The following is a 24,640-nucleotide window of genomic DNA, read 5'->3' as shown; positions in this document are numbered from 1 at the left end:
GAGAACAGTATGGAGGTTCCTTAAGACACTAAAAATAGAATTAATCCCACTCCTGGCCATATATCTGGAAAAGACAAAAACTCTAACTTGAAAAGATTCATGCACTCCAATGTTCATTGCAGCACTATTTATAATAACCAAGACATGAAAGCAACCTGAGTGTCCATTGACAGACAAATGGATAAAGAAGATGTGGTACATATATACAGTGAAATACTACTCGGCCATAAAAAAAGAATGAAGTAATGCCATTTTCAGCAACACGGATGGACCTAGAGATTATCATACTAAGTGAAGTAAGTCAGAGAAAGACAAATATCATATGATATCACTTATATGTGGAATCTTAAAAAATGATGAAAATGAACTTATTTACAAAACAGAAACAGACTCACAGACATAGAAAACAAACTTACTGTTACCAAAGGGGAAGGGGGTAGGGGAGGGATAAATCAGGATTTGGGGATTAACAGATACACACTACTATACGTAAAATAAACAGCAAAACCTACTGTATAGCACAGGGAACTATATTCAGTATCTTGTAATAACCTAAAATGGAAAAGAATATGAAAAAGAATAGGGGTATGTGTGTGTGTGTGTGTGTGTGTATATGTGTGTGTGTATTTATATCTCTGAATCACTTTGCTGTACACCGGAAACTAACACAATATTGTAAATCAACTATATTTCAATAAAAACAAAAAAATCCGGATTTCTAAAGCAGAGACATTGAGTTGTGATCACTCACTTCATAAAAAGGATTATTCCTTTTGGGGAGACATACCAGCATGCTTTCCAACTTTGTTTCTTTTTAATTTGAAGGTCCAGTTGGCTTTATTAAGCAATTCATGAATTGGGCTGCATCCCATCTAGCAAGTAGAAAGACGCTCCTAGGGGTTGTACAAAATGGAAGGTTTCTGTAGGCAGGAGGTGGGTAGGGTAAGAAGGTATTAGCAAAAGAAAAAGAATTGTTTCAGTGTGGTATGTTTCATTCCTTTCTCCTTATTCTCCTGTCTGTGACAGGTTTTTGGTTTGTGGTTGCCATGAGGTTCATATATTTCAACCTGTGTATATATGCATCTGTTTTAAGTTGATGGTCACTTAAGTTTGAGCACATTTTAAAACCACTCCATTTTTACTCCCCCCTATTTTGTTTTTGATGTCATATTTTACATTTTTTTAATTTTGTATGTTGCTTAACTATTTATTGTGGATATAGATGATTTTACTACTTTTGTCTTTGAATCTTCCTACTAGCTTCACAGGTGGTTGATCCATTACCTTTACTATATGTTTGCCTTTACCAATGAGATTTTTCCTTTCATAATTTTTTGTTTCTAGTTATGGCCTAGAAACCATAAATCATTTCTTGTAAGAATAGTTTAGTGGTGATGAACTCCTGTAACTTTGCTTGTCTGTAAAATTCTTCTCTCTCCAAGTCTGAATAAGAGCTTTGTGGGTACAGTCTTCTTGGTTCTGAGTGTTTCCTTTTAGCACTCCGAATATATCTTGCCAGACCCCTGGGCTGCAGAGTTTCTGCTGACAAGTCAGCTGATAGTCTCTGTCGGTTCCGTGCATGTAAATAGTTGCTTTTCTCTTTCTGATTTTAAGATTCTCTCTTTATCTTTAACCTTTACCATTTTAATTATAATGTGTCTTGGTGTGGGTCTCTTTGAATTCATCTTGACACCCTCTGTGCTTCCTGGACTAGGATGTCTGTTTCCTTTCCCAGATTGGGGACGTTCTCATCCATTATTTCTTCAGCTATAGGTTTTCTGTCTCTTCTCCTTCTGGGACCCCATAGTGTGAATGTTCACGCACTTGATGTTGTTCCAGAGACCCCTTAAACCATCTTCATGTTTTTTCTTTCTTTTTTCTTTTGCTGTTCCTATCGGATGATTTCTACTACCCAGTTTTCCAGATGACTGATCCATTCCGCATCCTCTGATCTGCTTTTGGGTCCCTCTAGTGTTGTTTTGATTTCTGTTATTTTTCAGTTCTGTTTGGTTCTTTTTATATTTTCTGTGTCCTTATCGAAATTCCCACTGAATTCCTCCATTCTTCTCCTGAGTTCAGTGCGCATCTTCATGACCACTAGTTTGAGCTCTGTCTGGTAAATTGCTTATCTCTGCTTCATGTAGTTCTTTTTCTGAGGTTTTGTCTTGTTCTTTTGTGGCTTTGGCCAGGTGATGTCGTGTCCTAGAGGTGCCCTGTGGTTCTGGAGACCCGGTGCCTGCAGGCGGCACACATCTGCCTGGAGTGCCTCAGGAAGTGGTACTTCACTTCGTTGCAGTAAAATGAAAAGAGCATCACTGATGACTGGCCCAAAGCAGCCGGCGAATTCCCACATGCAGAGAGAGATTCTCACGGTGGTTAATACTCCATTGTGCTACCCACCAACCCATTTTGGTTTTTGATGTGACTTGAAATGACAAACTTCATGCTCACCATATCCAATAGGAGAGAGGTCCTAGGAGCAGAGTTCAGGGTGCATTTCAAGACCGGCAAGTGCTTGCCAAGTGTTTGCCGTGGTTTTATTTACCTTGAGTTTGTCCAGAACTGTGTACATTTGAAAGAGTGCTTTTCAGTCTTCTCATCTTGATTTTCACAACCACCTTATCTGATAGAAAAGGCAGATTGTAGACTTACTTTCTAATGGACCAGTTAGCCTCTGAGACACTCAGTTTCTTCGCATGTAAACGAGGCCGTGGATATCTGTGCCTCCTACCTGTGTCTGACACACCAGGCCCTGGTGCCCACACCCATGTCTGCTCCAGGCTGTGTGTAACCGCTGTCCCTCTTGCTGCTCCCACCACCCGCCCCCCCAAGGCATCACATCTGTTCACTGTCCATGAGAAGTTCAGGTTAGACCCAGGGGCATGCAAAGACCGAGGCCTGGTCTTCATCTCTTAGATCTTGGCCACTGTTTGTGGACTCAGTTCTCCTTTCACGTGGGAAGGAGAGTGGGGGACAGAGTGGTCACGATTTTTAGTTTAAGCCTCCACCCCCGTGATCATCCTCTCTTACTTACTATTCAGTGAAGCCATGTGTAAACATACCCCACACCTCCTGCCGGCCTCCAGCCTTCTTTTTCTCACATCCCATCTGATTGACCAGGGAACATCCAAGCCCAGCTGTTTCTCCTGCCTCCTCACCGGGGTTCCCAGCCTTCTGCCTGCTCTCCTTCCTGACCAGAGCCTGCAGGACCCACAAGGCCATGCAGTCTGGCCACACCCCCTCTTGGCCCCTTCTCCCACTGCCCCATCCTCCCTCCCCGCAACCAGACCTCCTGGTCTCTGCTACCCGCTCTACCTGGTGTGCCCCCAGGGTAGCACGGCCAGAGCTCTGTCTTTGCTCACTTCGGCGAGGCCTGCCCTGACCACCCCCCACAGAGTGAACTCGCCCCTCCCACGCTTGTGTGACTCATTGTGATGCCCTCTCAGCATTTGCCACTTTCTCATGCGCTGTGTGATTTACTGGTGTATTATTGTTTATTCTCTGTCTCTGTCTGGTTAATAGTTGGTGCTTAGTATATATTTTGTTAATAGGTGAATGAAAGAAATATTTAAAATATGTAAAGTGAGAAGTAAAAGTCCCTTGCCAGACACTTACGATGACCCTTCGTAATGTACCAGCAGCAAGTGCTGTGAAGAGTTGAGCCTTTTCCCGCGTGTCTGTGTACAGGATGTGCACGCCCACCTAAGCAGGAAGATGCTCCCTTGCAGTTTTACCTGAGAGTAGTCATGTGGGGTTTTGTTTGCTTTCATTTTACTTGATGATCTAGCCTAGAGTTCTGGTATCATAATCTGGTCTCCTGAGAAAACAGCACCAGCAGAAAGCTGTGTCCTTACCCTCCACGGCCCCCGTGAGGCTGGTCATGAGAAAGGCTGAGACGAGGGAGGAAGGGGGGGGAGGGGGGGAAAGGAGTGGGAGAAAGAAGGAGGAAGTGGAGGGGAGAGGAGGAGGGAGAGAGATGGGGAGAAGGCGTGGACGCAGGTGGGGTCTGCGGCAGCAGTCTGAGGCTGTCAGGGTGATGTTCTAATGGCAGGGAGAGAGGGGGCTTCATCCGTTGCACAGGAGCAAGCTCTGGACCCCAGAGTTTGTGCAGGGAACTTGCTTCTGCCCGGGCTCCCCGGAGCCATGTGTGGGCTCTATGTGCTGCATGCACAGCCGTGGAGAGTCAGGAGCTGAGTAGAACACAGACATAAAAAAACATAGGAGGACATGGGTTCTGCCACCTCACTTTCTGCACTGAGCACACACGGTAAAATCGCCCCTCGGCCCGCGTGCACAGCTCTCAGGCTCCAGTCATCTGGCTTCCACAGCCCCTCCCCAGAGCCGCCCACCCTGGTTGGCTGGGGTGTCTTCTCAGACCACCAGTTTTGAGATTGGCGTCTCTCAGGTTCCTGAGTAAACCAAGGGACAGGGGTGAAAAGATGAAAAAAAGGTACAATTTTAGTCTTCTAAGTAGAAATAGGAATAATGGTGTGATCGAAATTTAAATAGCCCCCTGGTCGCTTCTTATTTCATGTTCCATTCCCTCGCCTTGATCATTTCTCAGTCTCACCGAGATGGTTGTCATCTTTTTATCTCGTTATTATGCACGTGCTGCCTGTTGGAGCTACTGAGTGCTGGTTGTGCAGAGCATGGCCTCTGCACCCGGCTGTCGCTCTCAGGCTCTGCGTGGAGGTGAAGCCAGTGACAGGGGCTCTGTTTCAGGGGTGAATATCTTTAGGAGAGAAACACATGCTAGACTCCTGTTTAGAACCTGTTTCTTTCATTGTCCTTGTTTCTTACGTGCTTACATCATTTTCAAGCAGACTTGATGAAAACACTTACACTTACATTTTTGTGAATGTCCTCCTCTGCGGGCTGTTCTCTGTGACCTGTGAATAGAGGACAGATTCCCCATTCCCGGTGTTCATATACACGACTGTGTCCACAGAAAGGTTGGGAAAAGTCTTGCTTTTGGAAAATGAGCCTGTGTGTTTACACCTATTTTGTAATACTTTGTGCTTATTTTCTTCCTAAAACTTGAAGTGAACTTTCCACACATAAGAAGTCAGAGGTCAGGTTATTAAGTAAAAATAGCTTTGATCCATTCTATTCAAGCCATTTTGACTGGGGGTCCAGGAGGCCTAGTCATTGCTCCTGTGGATTTTGATGTGAGGACAAAATGGATGCTTTCTTAAATGTTATAAAGTCATCATGGGAAGCATTGCAGTCCTCACTTTGTCTGCTACTCAAAGGATGATCTTTAAAGGAAAAAGGAAAGAAAACAGAAAATGAGTGGTTGGCGGCCACGTCATCCTATTTTGTGGCTCATCCCTTCACTCAAATGGGATTGGGGGCTGATGCTTTCCTTTGCACTATCGTCTGAGTGTTTGTGTACTGTGCTTGAATAACCTTCCCAGGACAGCTTGTTCTGCCCTGCGTTGAAGAGGAGATTGAACTTGCGGTAAGGAGCTGGGAGCAGATGATTGCCTGCTTGGCTTTTATCCACTTAAGTAGAAAATGACACTCAGTTGTTGCCTGTGGTCCTCAGTGAAGAAAAATTGCAGATGCATCTCCACTGCTCAGACTTACAGGGCCTTGGCCCTTCTGAACACGTATCACACGTATCACTCTGTGATTCTCTTCTGTTATAATGTTTGTAAATCTGCAAGCTGAGTTGTTACAAGAGAGCTGCATAGGCAGTCGGTGGGTTTGGGTGGAAGCCCGCAGTGCCGTGTACAGGGCCAGCCTTCTCGAGCTGGTCTGAGCTGGTCCTGCCAGAGTGGACGCCGGGCCTGGTGGGTTGGTGCCCGTGGCCATGGCCATTGAGTATCTTGATGTCACTCTTCTTGAAGACAACGGAACACCTCTCACCTACATGAAAGGGAATGTGGAAGGTTCTGGGGTGCACAGAGATCATGGTCATCTTAGGCCTCCTGCTTGAAAATGGGCAGGATGTGCAGGCGCCCTAGAGAACTGACAACAGGAGCCCGGCCGAGGTCTGGGCCCCCAGGTGTGCTGCCCAGGCTGTGTCTGACTCCAAGACTTGCCCCATCAGCATTCCCCTCAGGAGGGATGCTCCCCAGGAGGAAACAAAGGTCAGCCCAGGAAATGAGTGGGGTTTATGCAGGATGTTTGAGTCAGAGAACTTGATGGACCAAGGACAGCAGACGTGCCTGTCTTCACATGTGTCCGTCTTGGTGAGTGTCCGTTGCCACGCATGTCTGAGTGCACATGTATCTGTCTTCATGCATATGTCTTCTTGTGTGCCTGAATTTACGTGTGTTTGTCTTCCTGTGTGCCCTTGTTCACATGTATCTAAAGTGTCCACCTGCACACGTGTCCACCGGGTGATGACAAGAAGCCACGCTGCTCTCTGAAGTCTGTTCTGACTTCCTGTGGGAGGCTTATTTTTACCCAGGTATTTAATCTGCTTCCATCTTTTTAAAATTGTCATCGTCCAGGTAAATGTTTTGTATTTTCTTTTTCTCTGAAGATTAGTTGTAGAATAAAAACTATTGGAGAAATGTGGATTCGTGATGCCTAAACTCATCAGTAGAATTACAAAACTGGGGGGTTTCTCCTTGGTCACTGTCTGATTATATCTCTGTCTCTAGAATATAGATGATAGGGTCCATTTTTTTAAATCTACATTGTGATAATACTGATTGAACTAAAAAAAAACTTTAGCCCTTTCAACGGCAAGGTATTATTTCAGTACCTTGACACTTTGGTGATAAAAAGGTAATAATTATATAACACAGTAATTAAAACAGTAATTCCAAAGAATGGTGAAGATACCCCCTTGCCACCATAAATATCTTCCACTTTGAAAACAGCTAACCCAGAAGTTAGAAAGCTGGGCAAAAACCACGGGCAAAGACACCAAACATGGCACTGTACTCAGCATATAGCACCCATCTGACACTGAAATTTGACGGTTTCTGACAGGGGCAAACCAACCAGTGATCCAGAATGACAAAACAGTTAACACAGCCTATGAATTGAAGTGGGGTTTTTAAGAATGTTTTTGACTGCCCAAAAAAGTCAGAGTTAGAGATCCATAATCTTATTTTTAAAACACAAGAAGATAAAAATATGTTGTTTGTCATTTTATCTAAAAATTTAGATAAAATTTTAAAACTTCTCTAACACAAAATAGTTTGGAGATGATAACCATCTAAATTAAAATGACTTAATGAAGTAGCAGTAAAGAGCAGAGTAACAGTGTTATCTTGTCCTGACCACGTGTGTTTGAGTCTGTTCTGCTGTGTTTGGTGTTGGACTAAATTGCGCACAGAAGTTTGCTTTGGTGGAGACTGAGATGCACAGAGAGTGAACTCTGGGAAGCAGCCTCCCGGACTTGCAGGCTTGCTGGTTCTGACTGATTGCCCTCTGACGTGGAAAAGTAGCCAGGACAAATGGAAAACACAGCTTGTAAACAGTTTGTATGGTGTGATCCCTTTTCTGGCTGGGAGAAAATTAAGCCTCTCTAAATAATATATTTAGCAGGAAGAAAATCTGATAACTGCATACTTACTGGGTAGGTGAGGATGTGATTTAGGGAAAACGTTCCTTTCTGTGTTATATAGCTCTTAAAATGGGTTGTTTTTTTTTAATGCTTTCATCAGAGAAAAGGGAGAACATTACATTAAAATAACTTATAACTTGGGGAGTACTGTGTTTCAACCTTGTATCTTTGTTGTCCTGCCTGTCCGAGGGCCTGGAGGATGGCGGTGGCACTAAAGAGGTGTAGTTACCCTGTTGAATCCTGGCAGCGGAAGTACTCGTAACCCTTGTTGCTGACTTGGCATCGATGCACATTTGAGTCTGGCCAGCTGTTTGCAAACTGCTGATGTGTTCATTGCGTGTATAGGAGCTCTTTCTTCAGGCATTGGCAGAAGCATGATCAACTCAAGTCGCATTGAGCGTGTTACAGAGGCTGGAAATGGCATGACAAGTGGACAGTGGGTATAAACTGCCCGATTGAAGGCCATCCCCGGCAGCTCGTTCTTGGTGGGGCCGAGCACTGAGCTGACTCCCCTCTTCCTTGGCTGCAGCTTGGTCTTTTCCCCTTTCGCCGCCACGGCAGTGTCGGCCGTTCCTAGCTGTGTGCTTTCTCAGGGTGTGAAGACCAGTTCTGCTAGTCCTGAGATTGCCGGGACGATTCCTCCTGTAATTGGTGTTCTCTGTGAGACACAAGCACACCATTCACCTTGGAATTGAACCTGAAAGTTGACACATGGGTCTGTGGCTCTCTTGCCATTATTTAATCTACTGTTTTTGATCATGAAAGTGGATGTTCTGAAATTCCTAGGAATTTTGCTTGTTGGGATTGGTTTTTCCTCCCTCACCTAGTTTATCTCCTCGGACTTTTTATTTCCTAGGAAGGTGTTAATGGAGAAAAAGATCATCTGACTTGGTTAATAATCCTGGAAATACAAATTGAAACAACAATGAGGAATGCATTTTACTCACCATATTGGGAACAGTTATAAGGTTGGTGATCAGTGTCGGCACGAGTGTGTGGAAACGGGTAAGGCTGAGGGCAGCTTAGCACCAAGGTGGAAGGCACGGGTGTTCTGAAGCCATTCTGAGCATGCTGCCTGGCCAGCCCCACCGCTGTTGCCTTGGCGATGCCCTTCCTGCCTGTGAGTGGGGGACAGTTGTGTCTGTCCCACAGGGTCGCTGTAAAGATATTAGTTAACACTCGTAACACTCGTAAACGTCCACGGTGCAATAGACATGTCTAGTGAGTGAAAAAGTAATGATACTCATCCACTCTTAGTGGGACTGCAAAATGACCTAGTCTTTTGGGAAGGTACTTAGGCTTTATTAAAATTTTAAATGTATATGCTCTTTAATTCCTCCATCCCCTTTCTAGATATGTATCTTACAGAAATATTTCTAAATGCATACAGATTAAATGAAATAAAATAAACATATATTCATATTACTGAACACCATCTAATAATTCAAACAAGTCAATTCATTGATGTGTCCAGTACGCATACTATATATGTTCACATGCACACACTCCTGTGGGAAGATCTGCAAGGTATTCGGTGACAAAAGCAAGTTGCAGAAGAATGTGCATGTTGCGGTTCTGCTTCTCTGCGGATGTAAATACATTTGTGTATGCACGTATTTTATAGGTAAATGGGTATTAAAGAGGCAGGAACTTCATATTTAGTGTGGGTAGTGGCTGCCTAGGGGAGGGAGTGGGTCTGAAGGGGCTGGAGGATAAGCAGGGTCTTTCGCCTTTTGCTCTATGTTCTTGTGCAGTGCTTGCTTTGTCCATCCGAAGGGTGTGCTCACATGTTACTCTTATCACTGTTTTAAAAGTTCACGAAAAGAAAACTTCCAGTGAACTAAAAAGTGCTTGGTCTCCTAGGCCAGAGGCAGGGTAAGTGTTGGGAAAGGAGACAGGATGGTTGGGCAGGGGCTCTGCTGTGGGTCTGAATCCCCCCAAGCCCCACCACTCACACAGGCAACTAAGTTAGCATTTCTGTGCCTTGGTTTTCTAATCTGTGAAATGGGAGAATAGTAGTGCCTGTGCAGGTTCGTGATAGTGAGTAAGTCGGTGTGTAAAGGGCTCAGGACTGTTCCGGCACATGAAACACCAACTGAGCACAGCTCCCCCATCAGGAGGGAGGGGCTGTCGGCAAGCAGGTCCTGAAGAGAGGTTGGGGGACAGAACCCGGAATGCAGTTGTCTGAGTGAGCAGGGCAACGAGGCCGAGTACTGTGCCTAGGAATTCAGGTGCTTCTGTTCTGCCTTCTCGCATGTGTTTTGCAAATCTGCCAAGGGAGAACCTAGGTGTCTGAGTGTCTCTGACTAGCAGGGGACTCTAATAAATATAAATACACAGCGTAGGTTACGGTAGTGCCAGATTAGTGCCATCGGTTTACATTTTAGCTGAGTAAACTCAGTCTTCCATAACTACCATTTTACAGACGCAATTGAAAATTTCCGGTAGCAAATGGAGTTCATGATTTTAAGGTATTTAAATATTGATTCTTACTGTTATTAAACGTAGGAAAGTGGATCTCGTAACTAAGACAAACTGTACACTCTTGGGTCGTAAAGGAACTTCTCCCTCCAGCTTCTCGTGTGCGGTACTTGCTGGTCACCACAGATCAGTTCTTCAGTCTTCCCATACGTGGGATATGTCTGGGCTGATCCAGCATTTTGCTTTCATGTGGCTTTTTAAAATGAAAACAGGCAACTTTTTTTTTTAACATCTTTATTGGAGTATAATTGCTTTACAATGGTGTGATAGTTTCTGCTGTATAGCAAACTGAATCAGCTATACATATACATATATCCCCATACCTCCTCCCTCTTGCATCTCCCAACCACCCTCCCTATCCCACCCCTCTAGGTGGTCACAAAGCACCGAGCTGATCTCCCTGTGCTATGCTGCTGCTTCCCAAAAGCTATTTTACATTTGGTAGTGTATATATGTCCACACCGCTCTCTTACTTCGTCCCAGCTTACCCTTCCCCCTCCCCATGTCCTCAAGTCCATTCTCTACGTCTGCACCTTTATTCCTGTCCTTCTCCTAGGTTCTTCAGAACATTTTTTTTTTTTAGATTCCATGTATATGTGTTAGCATACGGTATTTGTTTTTCTCTTTCTGACTTGCTTCACTCTGTATGACAGACTCTAGGTCCACCCACCTCACTACAAATAACTCAATTTCGTTTCTTTTTATGGCTGAGTAATATTCCATTGTATATATGTGCCACATCTTCTTTATCCATTCAGCTGTGGATGGACCCTTAGGTTGCTTCCATGTCCTGGCTATTGTAAGTAGAGCTGCAGTGAACATTGTGGTACATGACTCTTTTTGAATTATGGTTTTCTCAGGGTATATGCCCAGTAGTGGGATTGCTGGGTCGTATGGTAGTTTTACTTCTAGTTATTTAAGGAACCTCCATACTGTTCTCCATAGTGGCTGTATCAATTTACATTCCCACCAGCAGTGTATGAGGGTTCTCTTTTCTCCACACCCTTTCCAGCATTTATTGTTTGTAGATTTTTTGATGATGGCCATTCTGACTGGTGTAAGATGATATCTCATTGTAGTTTTGATTTCCATTTCTCTAATGATTAATGAAGTTGAGCATTCTTTCATGTGTTTGTTGGCAATCTGTATATCTTCTTTGGAGAACTGTCTATTTAGGTCTTCTGCCCATTTTTGGATTGGGTTGTTTGTTATTTTGATATTGAGCTGCATGAGCTGCTTGTAAATTTTGGAGATGAATCCTTTGTCAGTTGCTTCATTTGCAAATATTTTCTCCCATTCTGAGGGTTGTCTTTTCATCTTGTTTATGTTTCCTTTGCTGTGCCAAAGCTTTTAAGTTTCATTAGGTCCCATTTGTTTATTTTTGGTTTTATTCCATTTCTCTAGGAGGTGGGTCAAAAAGGATCTTGCTGTGATTTATGTCATAGAGTGTTCTGCCTGTGTTTTCTTCTAAGAGTTTTATAGTGTCTGGCCTTACATTTAGGTCTTTAATCCATATTGAGTTTACTTTTGTGTATGGTGTTAGGGAGTGTTCTAATTTCATTCTTTTACATGTAGCTGTCCAGTTTTCCCAGCACCACTTATTGAAGAGGCTGTCTTTTCTCCATTGTATATTCTTGCCTCCTTTATCAAAGATAAGGTGACCCTATGTGCATGGGTTTATCTCTGGGCTTTCTATTCTGTTCCATTAATCTATATTTCTGTTTTTGTGCCAGTACCATACTGTCTTGATTACTGTAGCTTTGTAGTATAGTCTGAAGTCAGGGAGCCTGATTCCTCCAGCTCCGTTTTTCTTTCTCAAGATTGCTTTGGCTATTCAGGGTCTTTTGTGTTTCCATACAAATTTTGAAATTTTTTGTTCTAGTTCTGTGAAAAATGCCATTGGTAGTTTGATAGGGATTGCATTAAATCTGTAGATTGCTTTGATTAGTATAGTCATTTTCACAGTGTTGATTCTTCTAATCCAAGAACATGGTGTCTCTGTCCATCTGTTTGTGTCATCTTTAATTTCTTTCATCAGTGTCTTGTAGTTTTCTGCATACAGGTCTTTTGTCTCCTTAGGTAGATTTATTCCTAGGTATTTTATTCTCTTTGTTGCAGTGGTAAATGGGAGTGTTTCCTTAATTTCTCTTACAGATTTTTCATCATTAGTGTATAAGAATGCCAGAGATTTCTGTGCATTAATTTTGTATCCTGCTACTTTACCAAATTCATTTATTAGCTCTAGTAGTTTTCTGGTAGCATCTTAGGATTCTCTATGTATAGTATCATGTCATCTGCAAACAGTGACAGCTTTACTTCTTCTTTTCCAATTTGTATTCCTTTTATTTCTTTTTCTTCTCTGATTGCTGTGGCTAAAACTTCCAAAATTAAGTAATAGTGGTGAGAGTAGACAACCTTGTTTTGTTCCTGATCTCAGAGGAAATGGTTTCAGTTTTTCACCATTGAGAACGATGTTGGCTGTGGGTTTGTCATATATGGCCTTTATTATGTTGAGGTAAGTTCCCTCTGTGCCTGCTTTCTGGAAGGTTTTTATCATAAACAGGTGTTGAATTTTGTTGAAAACTTCTTCTGCATCTATTGAGATGATCATATGGTTTTCCTCCTTCAGTTTGTTAATATGGTTTATGACATTGATTGATTTGCGTATATTGAAGAATCCTTGCATTCCTGGGATAAACCCCACTTGATCATGGTGTATGATCCTTTTAATGTGCTGTTGGATTCTGTTTGCTAGTATTTTGTTGCAGATTTTTGCATCTATGTTCAGTGATACTGGCCTGTAGTTTTCTTTTTTTGTGACATCTTTGGTTTTGGTATCAGGGTGAGGGTGGCCTCATAAAATGAGTTTGGGAGTGTTCCTCCCTCTGCTATATTTTGGAAGAGTTTGAGAAGGATAGGTGTTAGCTCTTCTCTAAATGTTTGATAGAATTCGCCTGTGAAGCCATCTGGTCCTGGGCTTTTGTTTGTTGGAAGATTTTTAATCATAGTCTCTATTTCAGTGCTTGTGATTGGTCTGTTTATATTTTCTATTTCTTCCTGGTTCAGTCTCGTAAGGTTGTGCTTTTCTAAGAATTTGTCCATTTCTTCCAGGTTGTCCATTTTATAGGCATATAGTTGCTTATAGTAATCTCTCATGATCCTTTGCATTTCTGCAGTGTCAGTTGTTACTTCTCCTTTTTCATTTCTAATTGTATAGATTTGAGCCTTCTCCCTTTTTTTCTTGATGAGTCTGGCTAATGGTTTATCAATTTTGTTTATCTTCTCAAAGAACCAGCTTTTAGTTCTATTGATCTTTGCTATCGTTTCCTTCATTTCTTTTTCATTTATTTCTGATCTGATCTTTATGATTTCTTTCCTTCTGCTAACTTTGGGGGTTTTTTGGTTCTTCTTTCTCTAATTGTTTTAGGTGTAAGGTTAGGTTGTTTATTTGAGATGTAACAGGTGCACTTTTAAATTTATTTATTTATTTTTTTGGCTGTGTTGGATCTTCGTTGCTGCACGCGGGCTTTCTCTAGTTGTGGCGAGCACGGGCTACTCTTCATTGTGGTGTGTGGGCTTCTAATTGTGGTGGCTTCTCTTGTTGCAGAGCATGGGCTCTAGGCGCACGGGCTTCAGTAGTTGTGGCTCATGGACTCTATAGAGCACAGGCTCAGTCATTGTGGCTCACAGGCTTAGTTGCTCCGTGGCATGTGGGATCTTCCCGGACCAGGGCTCGAAGCCATGTCCCCTGCATTGGCAGGTGGATTCTTAACCACTGTACCACCAGGGAAGTCCTAAAACAGCTGCACTTTTAAATTATATTACTTAGCTGGAGAATTCATTTGCTAGGCCTGTTATAACAAAGTACCTCAAACTGGGTGGCTGTAAACAATAGAAATTTATTCTCACAGTTGTGGAGTTTGGAAGTCTGAAATTAGGGTGTCAGGAGGGTTGGTTCCTTCTGGGGGCTCTGATGGGGAATCTGTCCCGGGCCTCCCTCCGGCTTCTGGTGGTACCAGCAACCCTTGGTTTGCAGACCCATAATCTCTTCCTAACTAACTACTTCTGCAAAGATGCTATTTCCCAGTAAGGTCACATTCAAGGTTCAGAGAGTTAAGACGGGGACATGTCTTTTGTGGGGACACAGTTCAGCCTACAGCACTCACTTAGGCTTATGATTTCTGACTCTCATGTGGGGTCTTGACCGAGGACGAGGGTGAGGGAGCCCTGACCGCAGAGGGTTCCTGCAGGACTCCTCTGTCTTTCATTTCAAAGTGTTGATTTGTTGGGATCTTTGGAAAAGAAAAAAGCCAGGAGATCAGTATCAATTCCAGTGTTTGGGGCTCATTTCCAGGTGGTTTCATGTGGGTCTTATTATTTGGGCGACTTTCATTTTATATCCTTTTAGCACTACTCTTTTTGATTGTTACAGATGGAATAGTTCGATTTTCAGACTCTTATACTTCTTTACTTTTTTAAATTGAGATATAATTGACATATAACATATGCTTCTTTTTTAAATACACCAGTTACTTCATTCAAATTAGATCTCTTTTTGCAAATTTTAACTTCTGTGTTTTCCCATTTATGGTTTTAGTTTCATTATAAACTTTGATGATACTTTAAAGCCGTATAGTAAACTTCTATTTATTTTATTTTATTTTATTTTATTTTATTTTGCGGTTCGCGGGCCTCTCACTGTTGTGGCCTCTTCCGTTGTGGAGCACAGGCTCCGGACGCGCAGGCTCAGTGGCCATGGCTCACGGGCCCAGCCGCTCCGCGGCATGTGGGATCTTCCCGGATCGAGGCACGAACCCGTGTCCCCTGCATCGGCAGGCAGACTCTCAACCACTGCGCCACCAGGGAAGCCCCAAACTTCTATTTATAGTCCATATTTTAGATCCTAAAACTACCTTAAGCATTTGTATATGGAAAATTAGAGAAACAAATGTGATGTTTACCTAAACTGCACTCTCTCACTTTGCTTACGTTGAAGAATCTTTAGCTTGCAGGGATAAAATCCATGATCTTAGAAATGTTTTAATTTATTTGTTCCCTGATCTAGTCAGCAGACATTTATTGCTGTACACTACTCCAGGGGTGGGGGCTCTGCAGTGACCAAAAGAAAACCCTCCTGCCCTCCTGGAGGAGACGTGGACAGATAGTTAGATGGTTCCTGCTATGGAGACGGGACCACCCTGGAGGACAGTGAGGGAGAGGGCCTCGAGGCCGTCTGCCAGAGGCAAGAAGGAGGCCAGGGCCCCGGAGGGAGTGGGCTGGGGTTTGGAGGGAGAGCAGGGCTGGATGCTGCGTGGAAGCAGGGAGAACAAGAGCAGAGGTGAGGCCAGGGCAGCCTCGGAGCCCATGGACGGTGGCGAAGGCAGACCATGGATGTGGTGAAGCTGTACTTTCCCCCAGCCATCAAGCACTTTATATGTGGTCTCTCATCCAAATAATTGCCGATTTTTACAAGTACTGAGCCTGTGCCCACACAGTGCACGTCTGGCCTGGAGGCCACACAGGCGGTCTAGCATTTCTGCTCATTCCTGTCATCGTCCTTCTTGGAGACGTGACTCTCCCTTCTTAGCCGTTTTCAAACCTGGGAAATCCAACCTTGCAGAGAAAGGAGTGGGTGCGAAAAGGAGTTGGTCGTTCTCTGGTGGACACATGTAAGGGGAGGGCAGGGGGACAAGGGAGTCCCTCGGCATCTCTACACTTCTCAGGAGCCCAGAAGTAGAAGGAGCAGACATTGGTGTCTCTTGAACAGAGAAAACAGGTGCTGAGAAGAGCACAGGGACGTGTGGCAGCCACACCTGCCTTCAGAGAGGCCTTCAGGGCCCAAAGGTGCAACCTTGGTGTGCATGCAGCATATTTACATGCATATCTGTGTTCAGACAGCTGACGTGCTTCTAACCAGACGCAAACTGCCGTTACAGGCCCACCGATGACAGCAACCAGCCCCCAGGCCGCGGCGTCCTCTCCATGCACGGGCTGACCTATGGGGTCATCCGGGTGGACTCGGAGGAAAAGCTGTCTGTCCTCACCGTGCAGGACGTCGGCCTCGTGATGCCTGGAGGTGAGCGCGGGTACAGGCGCAGAGTCAGAGCCCAGCCAGGGACCAGCTGCCAGTGCTGCCCTGGCTGGCATCCCTGTCCCCGGCTGTGAGCGTGCCCACCTCGGCCTGACCTCCAGTCTGGTCCCATGTTCGCCAAGCTTCAGCCCAGGAGGTGCGGTAACACGGCCCCTCCTGATAAAAGAAAACCCAAAATGTTCATGAGGCTGAGGAAAGGCCTCTATGTCACATGCACCCTGGGACCCCAGGAGGCACCCGGGGCCGCTCTGCACCCCCAGAGTCACCTGAGCAACTTCTCCCCATGCAAAGGTCAGCTTCTTGCTGGTCGTCCTGGTGCACTGGGGGCCAAACCCTTATGGAAGCTTGCCTGCAGCACAAGAGCCCTTGTTTAAGTCACAGAAATCATTTCCGCGTTGCATACAGACAAGCTCCCGGCAGAAGGACCTGCCTTGATGAAGCCCTCTTGCCTTTCCACCCCTGCCCTGTGCTGGGACACCTCCTGAGGCCTCGCGGGGGCCCCAGGGAGTGCAGCTGGAACAGCTCTGCTGGCAGGAGGGAGCCCCGGGCTGATTTGTAGGGCTCCCTCCCTGGCCCTGCCTCTCCTCACTCTTCACATGGCGTCCCTGGGGAGTGGGCCCCCTCTCCTGGGGCAGTTCCTCCAGGGTCTGGACCTTCTCCTGATGAGCCTCCACGCACATGGGTGTTGTCTCGCCTCATCAGGGGGCAGTCGCATCCACATACAACCTAACCCCAAAGCCAGGCACATGCTCAGCTCAGCTGCAGCTTCAGCCAGGCCTCCTGGCTCCATTCCTTTCTTGCTTTTTCAAATAAAGAAATTCCCCGTGGTTCCAACCTCAAAAGATGAGAAAACTGTACAGTGAAAAGCCTCCTTTCCAGCCACTGGAGGCAACCACAGTGGAGACATGCAGGCAACATGTACACAGACACACACACACACACACACACACACACACACACACACACACTGGCATATTCTTTTTCCTGTTTTTTTAAAATTTCACGTAACAATAGAGCCCTTCATGCCTGCTCATATCTTGAATCTTGAAGCTCGTTTGTTAGCAGCACGTGAAGAGCTCACACATTCCCTTCCAGGCTGAGGAGCATTATGGTGTTTGAACACATAATAGTTTAACCAAACCCTTTCCATTGGGCGATTTTCCACTTTTTGCCCCTGCAGTGTGGTTGATGCAGTAACTCATCTGTGCTTCAGCCTGCAGAGGTGTGAGAAAGAGCTAACAGGGAGAGTTCTAGAAACGTGCAGTGTGAAGGGCACACACCCAAGTGACTCTGATGAGGCTGTCCTTCAGAAGGATCATAAGGATTGATATTCCTGCTGCTAGCGGGGACGCCCCTCTTTCTCCACTCCCTCATGCCCAGTGTATTTTCAGACTTTCTGATTTTTACCAGTTTGAGGGGTAAAGAATACTTTGGTGTCATTTTAATTTGAACTTTTCTTACCATGAGTGAGCTGAAATCTTCCCGTGTTTTGAGTGGGTCTCTTTTTAGACACAGCACTTCCTGTCACCTAACACCAACCTGGGGATGAGGGGCAGCCTTATGACTCTTTCTGCCCAGCTCAGCTGTCACTCGGTGCACCCACCACCTCCCTGAAACACCAGCTTCAGCCCTGATCGCTGGCGCTCTGCAAACAGGAAAATTAGCATCCGCCAGCCTTCCCTGAAGGGCACACCTTGACGGGGAATCTGAGGTCAAAGACTGAGATTCCCGTGGGGCGGGGGAGGCGTTCTGTTTGGAAAAGCCTGAGAGGCTGTCGAGCAAGTGTCTCCTGCTCTTGGTTTCAGGGCTCAGGCTGCATCTGGGAGGCTGTGTGGGCTGGCTGCTGACGCTCAGCATGCGGCAGTGACGCTCAGGCGTGTTCTAAGTGTTGTCCTCATGTCTGGATGGCAGAAACGGTTACTCCCTTTAAATGCCATTTACACACTAAAATTAAAGCAATTGGAATTATTTACTTATGTCACAACTATAAAATGTGAGGTTTTGCTGCAACATGGAAACTCACTTGCCTCAGGGACTGTGAGGACCTGCTCGCTTTCACCTGTGGTTTTGCTGCAGACGCTGCTTCTGCTCGTTTGGGTTCTCTTTCATATTCATTCATTTCTTCTCTCTGACTCCCTCCCTCCCTCCCTCCCTCTCTAACGTCACTGTGCTTCGTTTTGCGTTCAGCCATCATGTGTTCGGTGAAGCCGGACGGGGTTCCCCAGCTGTGCAGGACGGACGAAGTCGGGGAGCTCTGCATGTGCGCAGTTGCCACGGGCACGTCCTACTACGGCCTCTCGGGTATGACCAAGAACACCTTCGAGGTAGGTGGGAGGTGAGCCCCGTCAGACAGCCATTGCCAGGTGCGTGGAATAGACATGAAAGAGAAGATGGTAATTTCTCAATGAAACGTATTCATAGTAATGAAAATGGTTGCACTTTCTCCTGCCGTTATTTTTATAGTTTTCAATACATTTGGCTCAGCAGCGTTGTTTTCACCTCATAACCAGAGTTGAGAAAGAGCAAGTACAGTTTTTTTAAAAGGGACCTTTTTGTTCATTGCCATTCTCACCTGTTTAGGAAGAGCAGCAGCTGACAGGTGGGGGCTGGAGAGTGTGCACGGCCGTGCTGGGGGAGGGAGCTGTGGCCCCCTTGGGGCCTATCAGCCTCGGCCAGACATGCACACTGCACATCTACCTCTACCACACTAGTGTGTGTCCGTGCCGTGTGCACACGGGTGTGGCATGCAGTTAGCACACACATGCACACACTGCCCAGTAAACCCAGCATTCTCAGAATTCGTATCATTTCACCAAGTGTGCCTGACCTTAGAAGGAACACACTTTGACTAAGTTGTATGTCAGCAAACATGCGTTGTTTGGGGATACATTTATTAACATGTAGAACTTCAGATGTGAACACATGTGGTGTGGTGCCTTGTACAGGCAGCTTTGTTGAATGTAGATTCAGGTTTCTAAGTGCCCCTGAAACTGAGCCAAACACAGTCTAAATAAAACTTATCTCCCTTTCTTTGCGACTTATCTGTCGGGTGGGTTGAGGAAACTAGGGATCGAGTTTGAGCTCGTGGTGGGGGCCTGCTTCCTCTGTATTTTTCTTTTGAGTGTATTTCCAATAAGGAAAAATACCATTTTAATGAACAGGGATTACTTTACAACTGACAGATGTTATTTAAAATGCACCTTGCTTCTCCACTTAACCATTTTTATGCTGTGGTTTTATAAGCAGAAGAATGAATTAGTGTTTGTTAGACTGTGGCAGGCCTCTTCAGAGGCCCCTGCGCATGGGCCGGTGGGACGAGCTGTGAGAGCTGGGGAGGGAGGGGAGGTACCCGCAGGCTGGCGCTCACAGCAGCTATGTGGACCTGGGCTTCTCCAGCCAGGGTCAGGTGAGGAGACCCAGCTGGGGGGAAGCGGGACCAGTGGGCTCCAAGGAGGAGGGTGGAGGCCGGGCCCTGCTGGGCACTCAGAGCTCTTTGTCCCCAGGTGTTCCCGGTGACGAGCTCGGGGGCCCCGGTCAGCGAGTACCCCTTCGTGAGGACGGGCCTGCTGGGCTTCGTCGGCCCTGGGGGCCTCGTGTTCGTGGTGGGCAAGATGGACGGGCTCATGGTGGTCAGTGGGCGCAGACACAACGCCGATGACATCGTGGCCACAGCACTGGCCGTGGAGCCCATGAAGTTCGTGTACAGGGGAAGGTGAGCGCCCTCTGTGGTTGGCACAGTTCTCCGCAGACTACACTTTCTGTGTAAAACTGCAAAAAATTGCTTAAACTAACGGGACTTGGTGTCCTCCTCTGTAGAATGAAGCCACTGGCCTCTATTACTTCTGAGATTCCATGCAGTTCTGAACGTCCAATTTTATGAAACTTTTCTGAGCCCCGTAAATATACTTTCACTAAATTCTCTTCCACGTTAAATAAGAATGTCCATTTGAAAATCTTATTTTTAATAAGTAACTACACAGAGCAAAGAGCCAAGCATTTATCTTGCTGCAGCTCATTCACCCAGAGGTAACAGCTGAGCCACAAACTGCCTGGAAATTGGCTCCCATGGGTTTCTTCCCGGCGGTGCCCCCAACCCCAGCTTGGCACACAACCGACACTGGATCGCTGACCACGGCTCCTGAGGTTTTGCCGATTTGGAGGAAGTCAGCTGCTTTGGATCTCACCCTGAGTTGCCCAGCTAGTGGGAGCAGGAGGAAGCAGAGCTTGGGGTTGGGGGTAGCCGAGCCACCTTCGTGCACAGGGCACCCTGGAGGGCCATTCGCCACATTTTGTGCTTCCCATGAGAGGCAGACGCAGCTAGCAGAAAACCATTAGCTCCCAAATGGCAAATTTCTGCTGATTGGGAGACTATTGCTTCGCAGGTGCAAACTCAAGATGCAAGTCGCACGGCTCAGTAAATTTCAGCAGTTCTGATACCTGCGCTTGACTCCTCTGTCCCGAGGCATGAGGCCCATCACCCAAAGCCACGGGCTACCTCCACAGGAAGTGTGGTGGTTCTGCCCTCCGGCTTTGCCAGGCTTCTCCCCCAAAGCCGCGCTTCCTTGGGTGAGCACCTGGGAGTTGGAAGCTGCAATTTCCCGTCAGGGTGGTAGTTGGCACTGGGAACCCCTGAGCTCTGCAGTCGTAACAGCTGCGAAGCGCTTTATGGCAGGGCCAGTCCCTTCGTGAGCCTCTCCAGCATGTGATCACCGCGATTTTCTGTCTGTCCCCACAGAATAGCCGTGTTTTCGGTGACCGTCCTGCACGACGAGAGGATCGTGATCGTGGCTGAGCAGAGGCCGGACTCCACGGAGGAGGACAGCTTCCAGTGGATGAGCAGGGTGCTGCAGGTAGCTCGCTCCTGCCCCGAGCCCCTCTCCTGGGCTCACGTGAGCTTCCCTGCACCATTGTGCTCTTTGATCATCCCTCCTTTTGACCAGAGATTGCATCAGCCATGAAACTTACAGTTGCCTTCTAGGGAAGGTGCTAAACAGACCAGGCTTAGGGTTCAGAGGTTTGCAGAACTGGCCTCCCGCTCGCTCGTGGAGGTCACAGCAGGACCTTTTGGTTATGACCTTGAGAGCGTGCTTTCTTTTCTCCCAGTGTGCGAACTCTTGTGTGTGTGGTGTCCCACAAGTGCTATGAAAACTGTATTCTGCTCAGTTTGGCGAGCCTGCCCTCCTCTGACCTCAGCGTCTCCATGCCAGGAGCATCACGGGTGCTGCACCTGCTTCTGTGTGTTGTGATTTGCACAGTCTGAGTATTTGCTCCGTGCCTGTTCATGATACCTATTTTAACACGGTTCCCTCTCTCACGACCTTCCAGGCAATCGACAGTATACATCAGGTTGGGGTTTATTGTCTGGCATTGGTTCCAGCAAACACCCTCCCCAAAACCCCACTCGGTGGCATCCATTTGTCAGAAACGAAGCAGCTTTTCCTGGAGGGCTCACTTCACCCCTGCAATGTCCTGATGTGCCCCCACACGTGCGTCACAAACCTGCCCAAGCCTCGGCAGAAGCAACCAGGTACATCTGGAGGGCCGTGCAGGCCCGGGATGGCCCTGGAGCTGGGTGGGGGCCACGCTGACCACGGTTCTCAGCCTCCCTCCCCTCCCGTCTCCCATCACACACTCCCAGGCAAGTCAGCCTCCCGCTAAGCGATGTCTTTCTACCAAGCATGGGATAGAATGCAGCAGAGTCCAGACAGCAGGGGCTGTAGACCACTTGGTTGGAGAGGTGTTGGCGGTGCCGGAGCCTAGCCTTCTTGGCAGTTGTCAGACCTCCTGGGTGGCCTTTGGCAGAGAACCTCTCAGGGTCACGGCTTCCTGTTGAACAAATTAGAATAAGGCTTCCATACCTGTTTCATGAGTCACAGCAGCTGGAAGCCTGTGAGGAATCGTACAGATCTACTCGTGATGTTGTCATGGTGGTAAACATTTGTGTGCTGCTTTGCAATTTGGGGAACACGTAATTATCTACCATCTGACTTGATCCTCCTAGCAGCTAATTGATCATAGTCTTTAAGGCTGCACACAGTTATCAGTGAAAACGAATTCATTGCAAGAATATGGTGGTGAGGAATCAACTCTTCTGCCAGTGTAGTGATGGAGGGTCCCCAGGCCTCCAGGCTTGATGTGCAGACAGACCTCGGAGGCAGCCAGGATGAGCTCGGGCTGGGGTATTAGGACGACGACCAACAGTGCCTGGCACAGGCAGGCTGCTTGTCCACACGTTACATGTATTAACTCATTTCATCCTCATGGATTTCGTCCTCTTATCTCCATTTGGCAAGGAAATGAGGAAATCGTACCACAGAGGGGTTCAGGAACTGCCTAAGGCTGTGGGTCCAGAGTGTAGGACAGACAGGCCCAGCCCTGACAACTCTTCACTCCACCGATGAAGAGTGGCAGCACGGGCAGAGTTCCTGGCGAGTCAGCTAGAGGTGGCTGGTGGGTACTGGGCGCAGCACAGTTGGCGGTAGATATAGGAACCAGCCCATCCCCAGGCCACCCCCAGAAGTGAGCTTGATGAGATGGGGGTGAGCGGTCTCTCCAGATTCAGGTGAGGACGCTGACACTGCAGGAGGAAAGCAGGTACCATGCTCGCCGACTTTGCCCCTCTGTGCAAGCAGCAGCACCAGGATTGCCACAGCGTGGCTCTCGCCGTGTTCTTACGGAATCGACAGGAGTGTCTCGGCTCCCTGGGGTGTCCTCACTCACTGTCCCAACCTCCTTCTCCCACCTTTAACCTTGGTCCATCATCAGATGCCTCGACCCGGTGGCCAGTGGGCCCGGGTGTTGGAGACGCAGTTTGTGACAGCAGAATTCAGGACAGACATTTATGATGAGGGGTCGTTGGCAGATGCATGACCGTTGCAGGGCTGCAGGGCTCAGACACCTGTCAGACATCTAGGAACCCATGACAGGGACGCGTGGCCCAGTGAACAGGCTCTGAGAGCCAGGTTGGGCGCCTTCCTCCTCAGGGCGCCCATGGCAGGTACCAGGATCCACACCGCTCTTACAGGCAGCACAGAAAATGCAGCTTCGTGTGATTGGCAATTGTAAGGAAAGGATTCTCTAATGCTACCTGGTTATCTCATCTATTCTTGTTAAATATTGGAGGTTATATAACTTTGTCTTCAAAAAACTGTTTGTTGTTCGTTTGTTTTTTAACAAATACTAAATGAATAGATGTCAGCATCTCCCTAACTGGAGAACAAAGGCAGCGGCCTGGAAGAACACTTATGGGAATTTGGTGAAAGCATTATTTCTGTGTACCCTTACTTGAGGCTTGTTCATATTTGCTGTCATTTTCATGGTAGTGACTTACTTGAAATCCTGTTCTAATTAGATTTTTCAAAGCTACGTCTTTGAAAGGATTTCCCCAGAGTAAGCTTCTTCCCAAAGTGAGAAGTCATGTTCTCAGGAACTTCACTCGTGTTTTCCTCACGTGTGTGCCGCTGCTTCTTTGCAGAGATTGGCCCTGCCTCTGTGATGGTGGGAAACCTGGTGTCTGGGAAGAGGATCGCACAGGCCAGCGGCAGAGACCTGGGCCAGATAGAAGACAATGACCAGGCCCGGAAGGTGAGAGCTGAGGGTCAGACGTCCGCCTGGGCTCTTCTCCACTCCTGCCCAGATGCTGTATCACAGGCGTCACCAACTCCCCCTTGCCCTCTCTGGCAGCCCAGTATCTACCATTGATGACCTTTCTTCCTACCTGCCCTCTTGGGCCTGCAAGAGATGTCTGTGTAATTTTATAAGGAAAACGTGTTTACTGAGGGTGCAGTGTTGTAGGACTGCATGGGTAGGTGATGCAGTCCCATGACTAGCAGGCCCGAGGCCAGTGTCTGCAATCCCTGTCGTGTCCTAGCATCCCCTAAGCACTTGTTCCTGATTCTCCCTCCAGCCCTGATTTGACACTCACACTGCCTCACAGCCACCTTACAGTGAGGCTTCAGTCCTTTGATTGTTGGAATTCAAGAAAACGTTAATGCAAAACCCAGGTTTGGGAGCCAGACATTCTTAAAGCAGCCTTGGGAGCTGTAGGAGGAATCCTTGGGCCCCACTCCACTTAAACATCAGACACACAGTTTGTCACGCATAGCTACAAGTCCCCATTAGAACATTCAGCCTTGAGAACGCTCATGATTCACCAGAAGGTGGTCCCACTCTAAATGGGCTCCCAGGAAATGTGACAAAATCAACCATTTAAGATGTTGCCAATTTGGTAACGTGTAGTAACACGTTCACTGAAAGCACTTGATCACCATGTTCCCCACCTCACAGTACATTTCCATCATAAAATGGATTAAGGTGAAGATGTGGGTGTTTCCTGTATCCTGACACTAGTGCTGTGTCCTGACATTAAACAGGGCCATCCTTGTTACTAGAGACTGAGTCAGTGGGTATGTGTCACCTGTGTGACCTGCAGAGCTATTGAATGACTTCAGGGATGGCCATTGTAAACACAACAAATTTAAGAGAGCCCGTTTTTGAAACAGGGTAGCTCTGATTCTGTCATTGCAACCCCCAGAAATCAC

The 24,640-nt window shown here is 46.8% G+C and overlaps 1 protein-coding gene across 2 annotated transcripts in view; it reads left to right on the top strand.

Annotated features, from left to right (window-relative positions):
- DIP2C (disco interacting protein 2 homolog C) overlaps positions 1 to 24,640 on the top strand; it is a 362,563-nt gene that overhangs the window by 270,415 nt on the left and 67,508 nt on the right. For both annotated transcript variants that reach the window (XM_082847813.1, XM_082847812.1), the window contains 6 exons: positions 15,946 to 16,085; positions 18,288 to 18,424; positions 19,604 to 19,812; positions 20,836 to 20,950; positions 21,426 to 21,627; positions 23,575 to 23,684. In XM_082847813.1, coding sequence (XP_082703939.1) covers positions 15,946 to 16,085; positions 18,288 to 18,424; positions 19,604 to 19,812; positions 20,836 to 20,950; positions 21,426 to 21,627; positions 23,575 to 23,684 — 913 coding nt within the window. The remainder of the gene's footprint in view (positions 1 to 15,945; positions 16,086 to 18,287; positions 18,425 to 19,603; positions 19,813 to 20,835; positions 20,951 to 21,425; positions 21,628 to 23,574; positions 23,685 to 24,640) is intronic.

Source organism: Leucopleurus acutus (genome assembly GCF_964270905.1).
Source record: "Leucopleurus acutus genome assembly, chromosome: 1".
NCBI classification, from domain to species: Eukaryota; Metazoa; Chordata; class Mammalia; order Artiodactyla; family Delphinidae; genus Leucopleurus; species Leucopleurus acutus.
The sequence above is the reverse complement of the archived record's forward strand: the minus strand, read 5'-3'. Positions and strand labels throughout refer to the sequence as shown.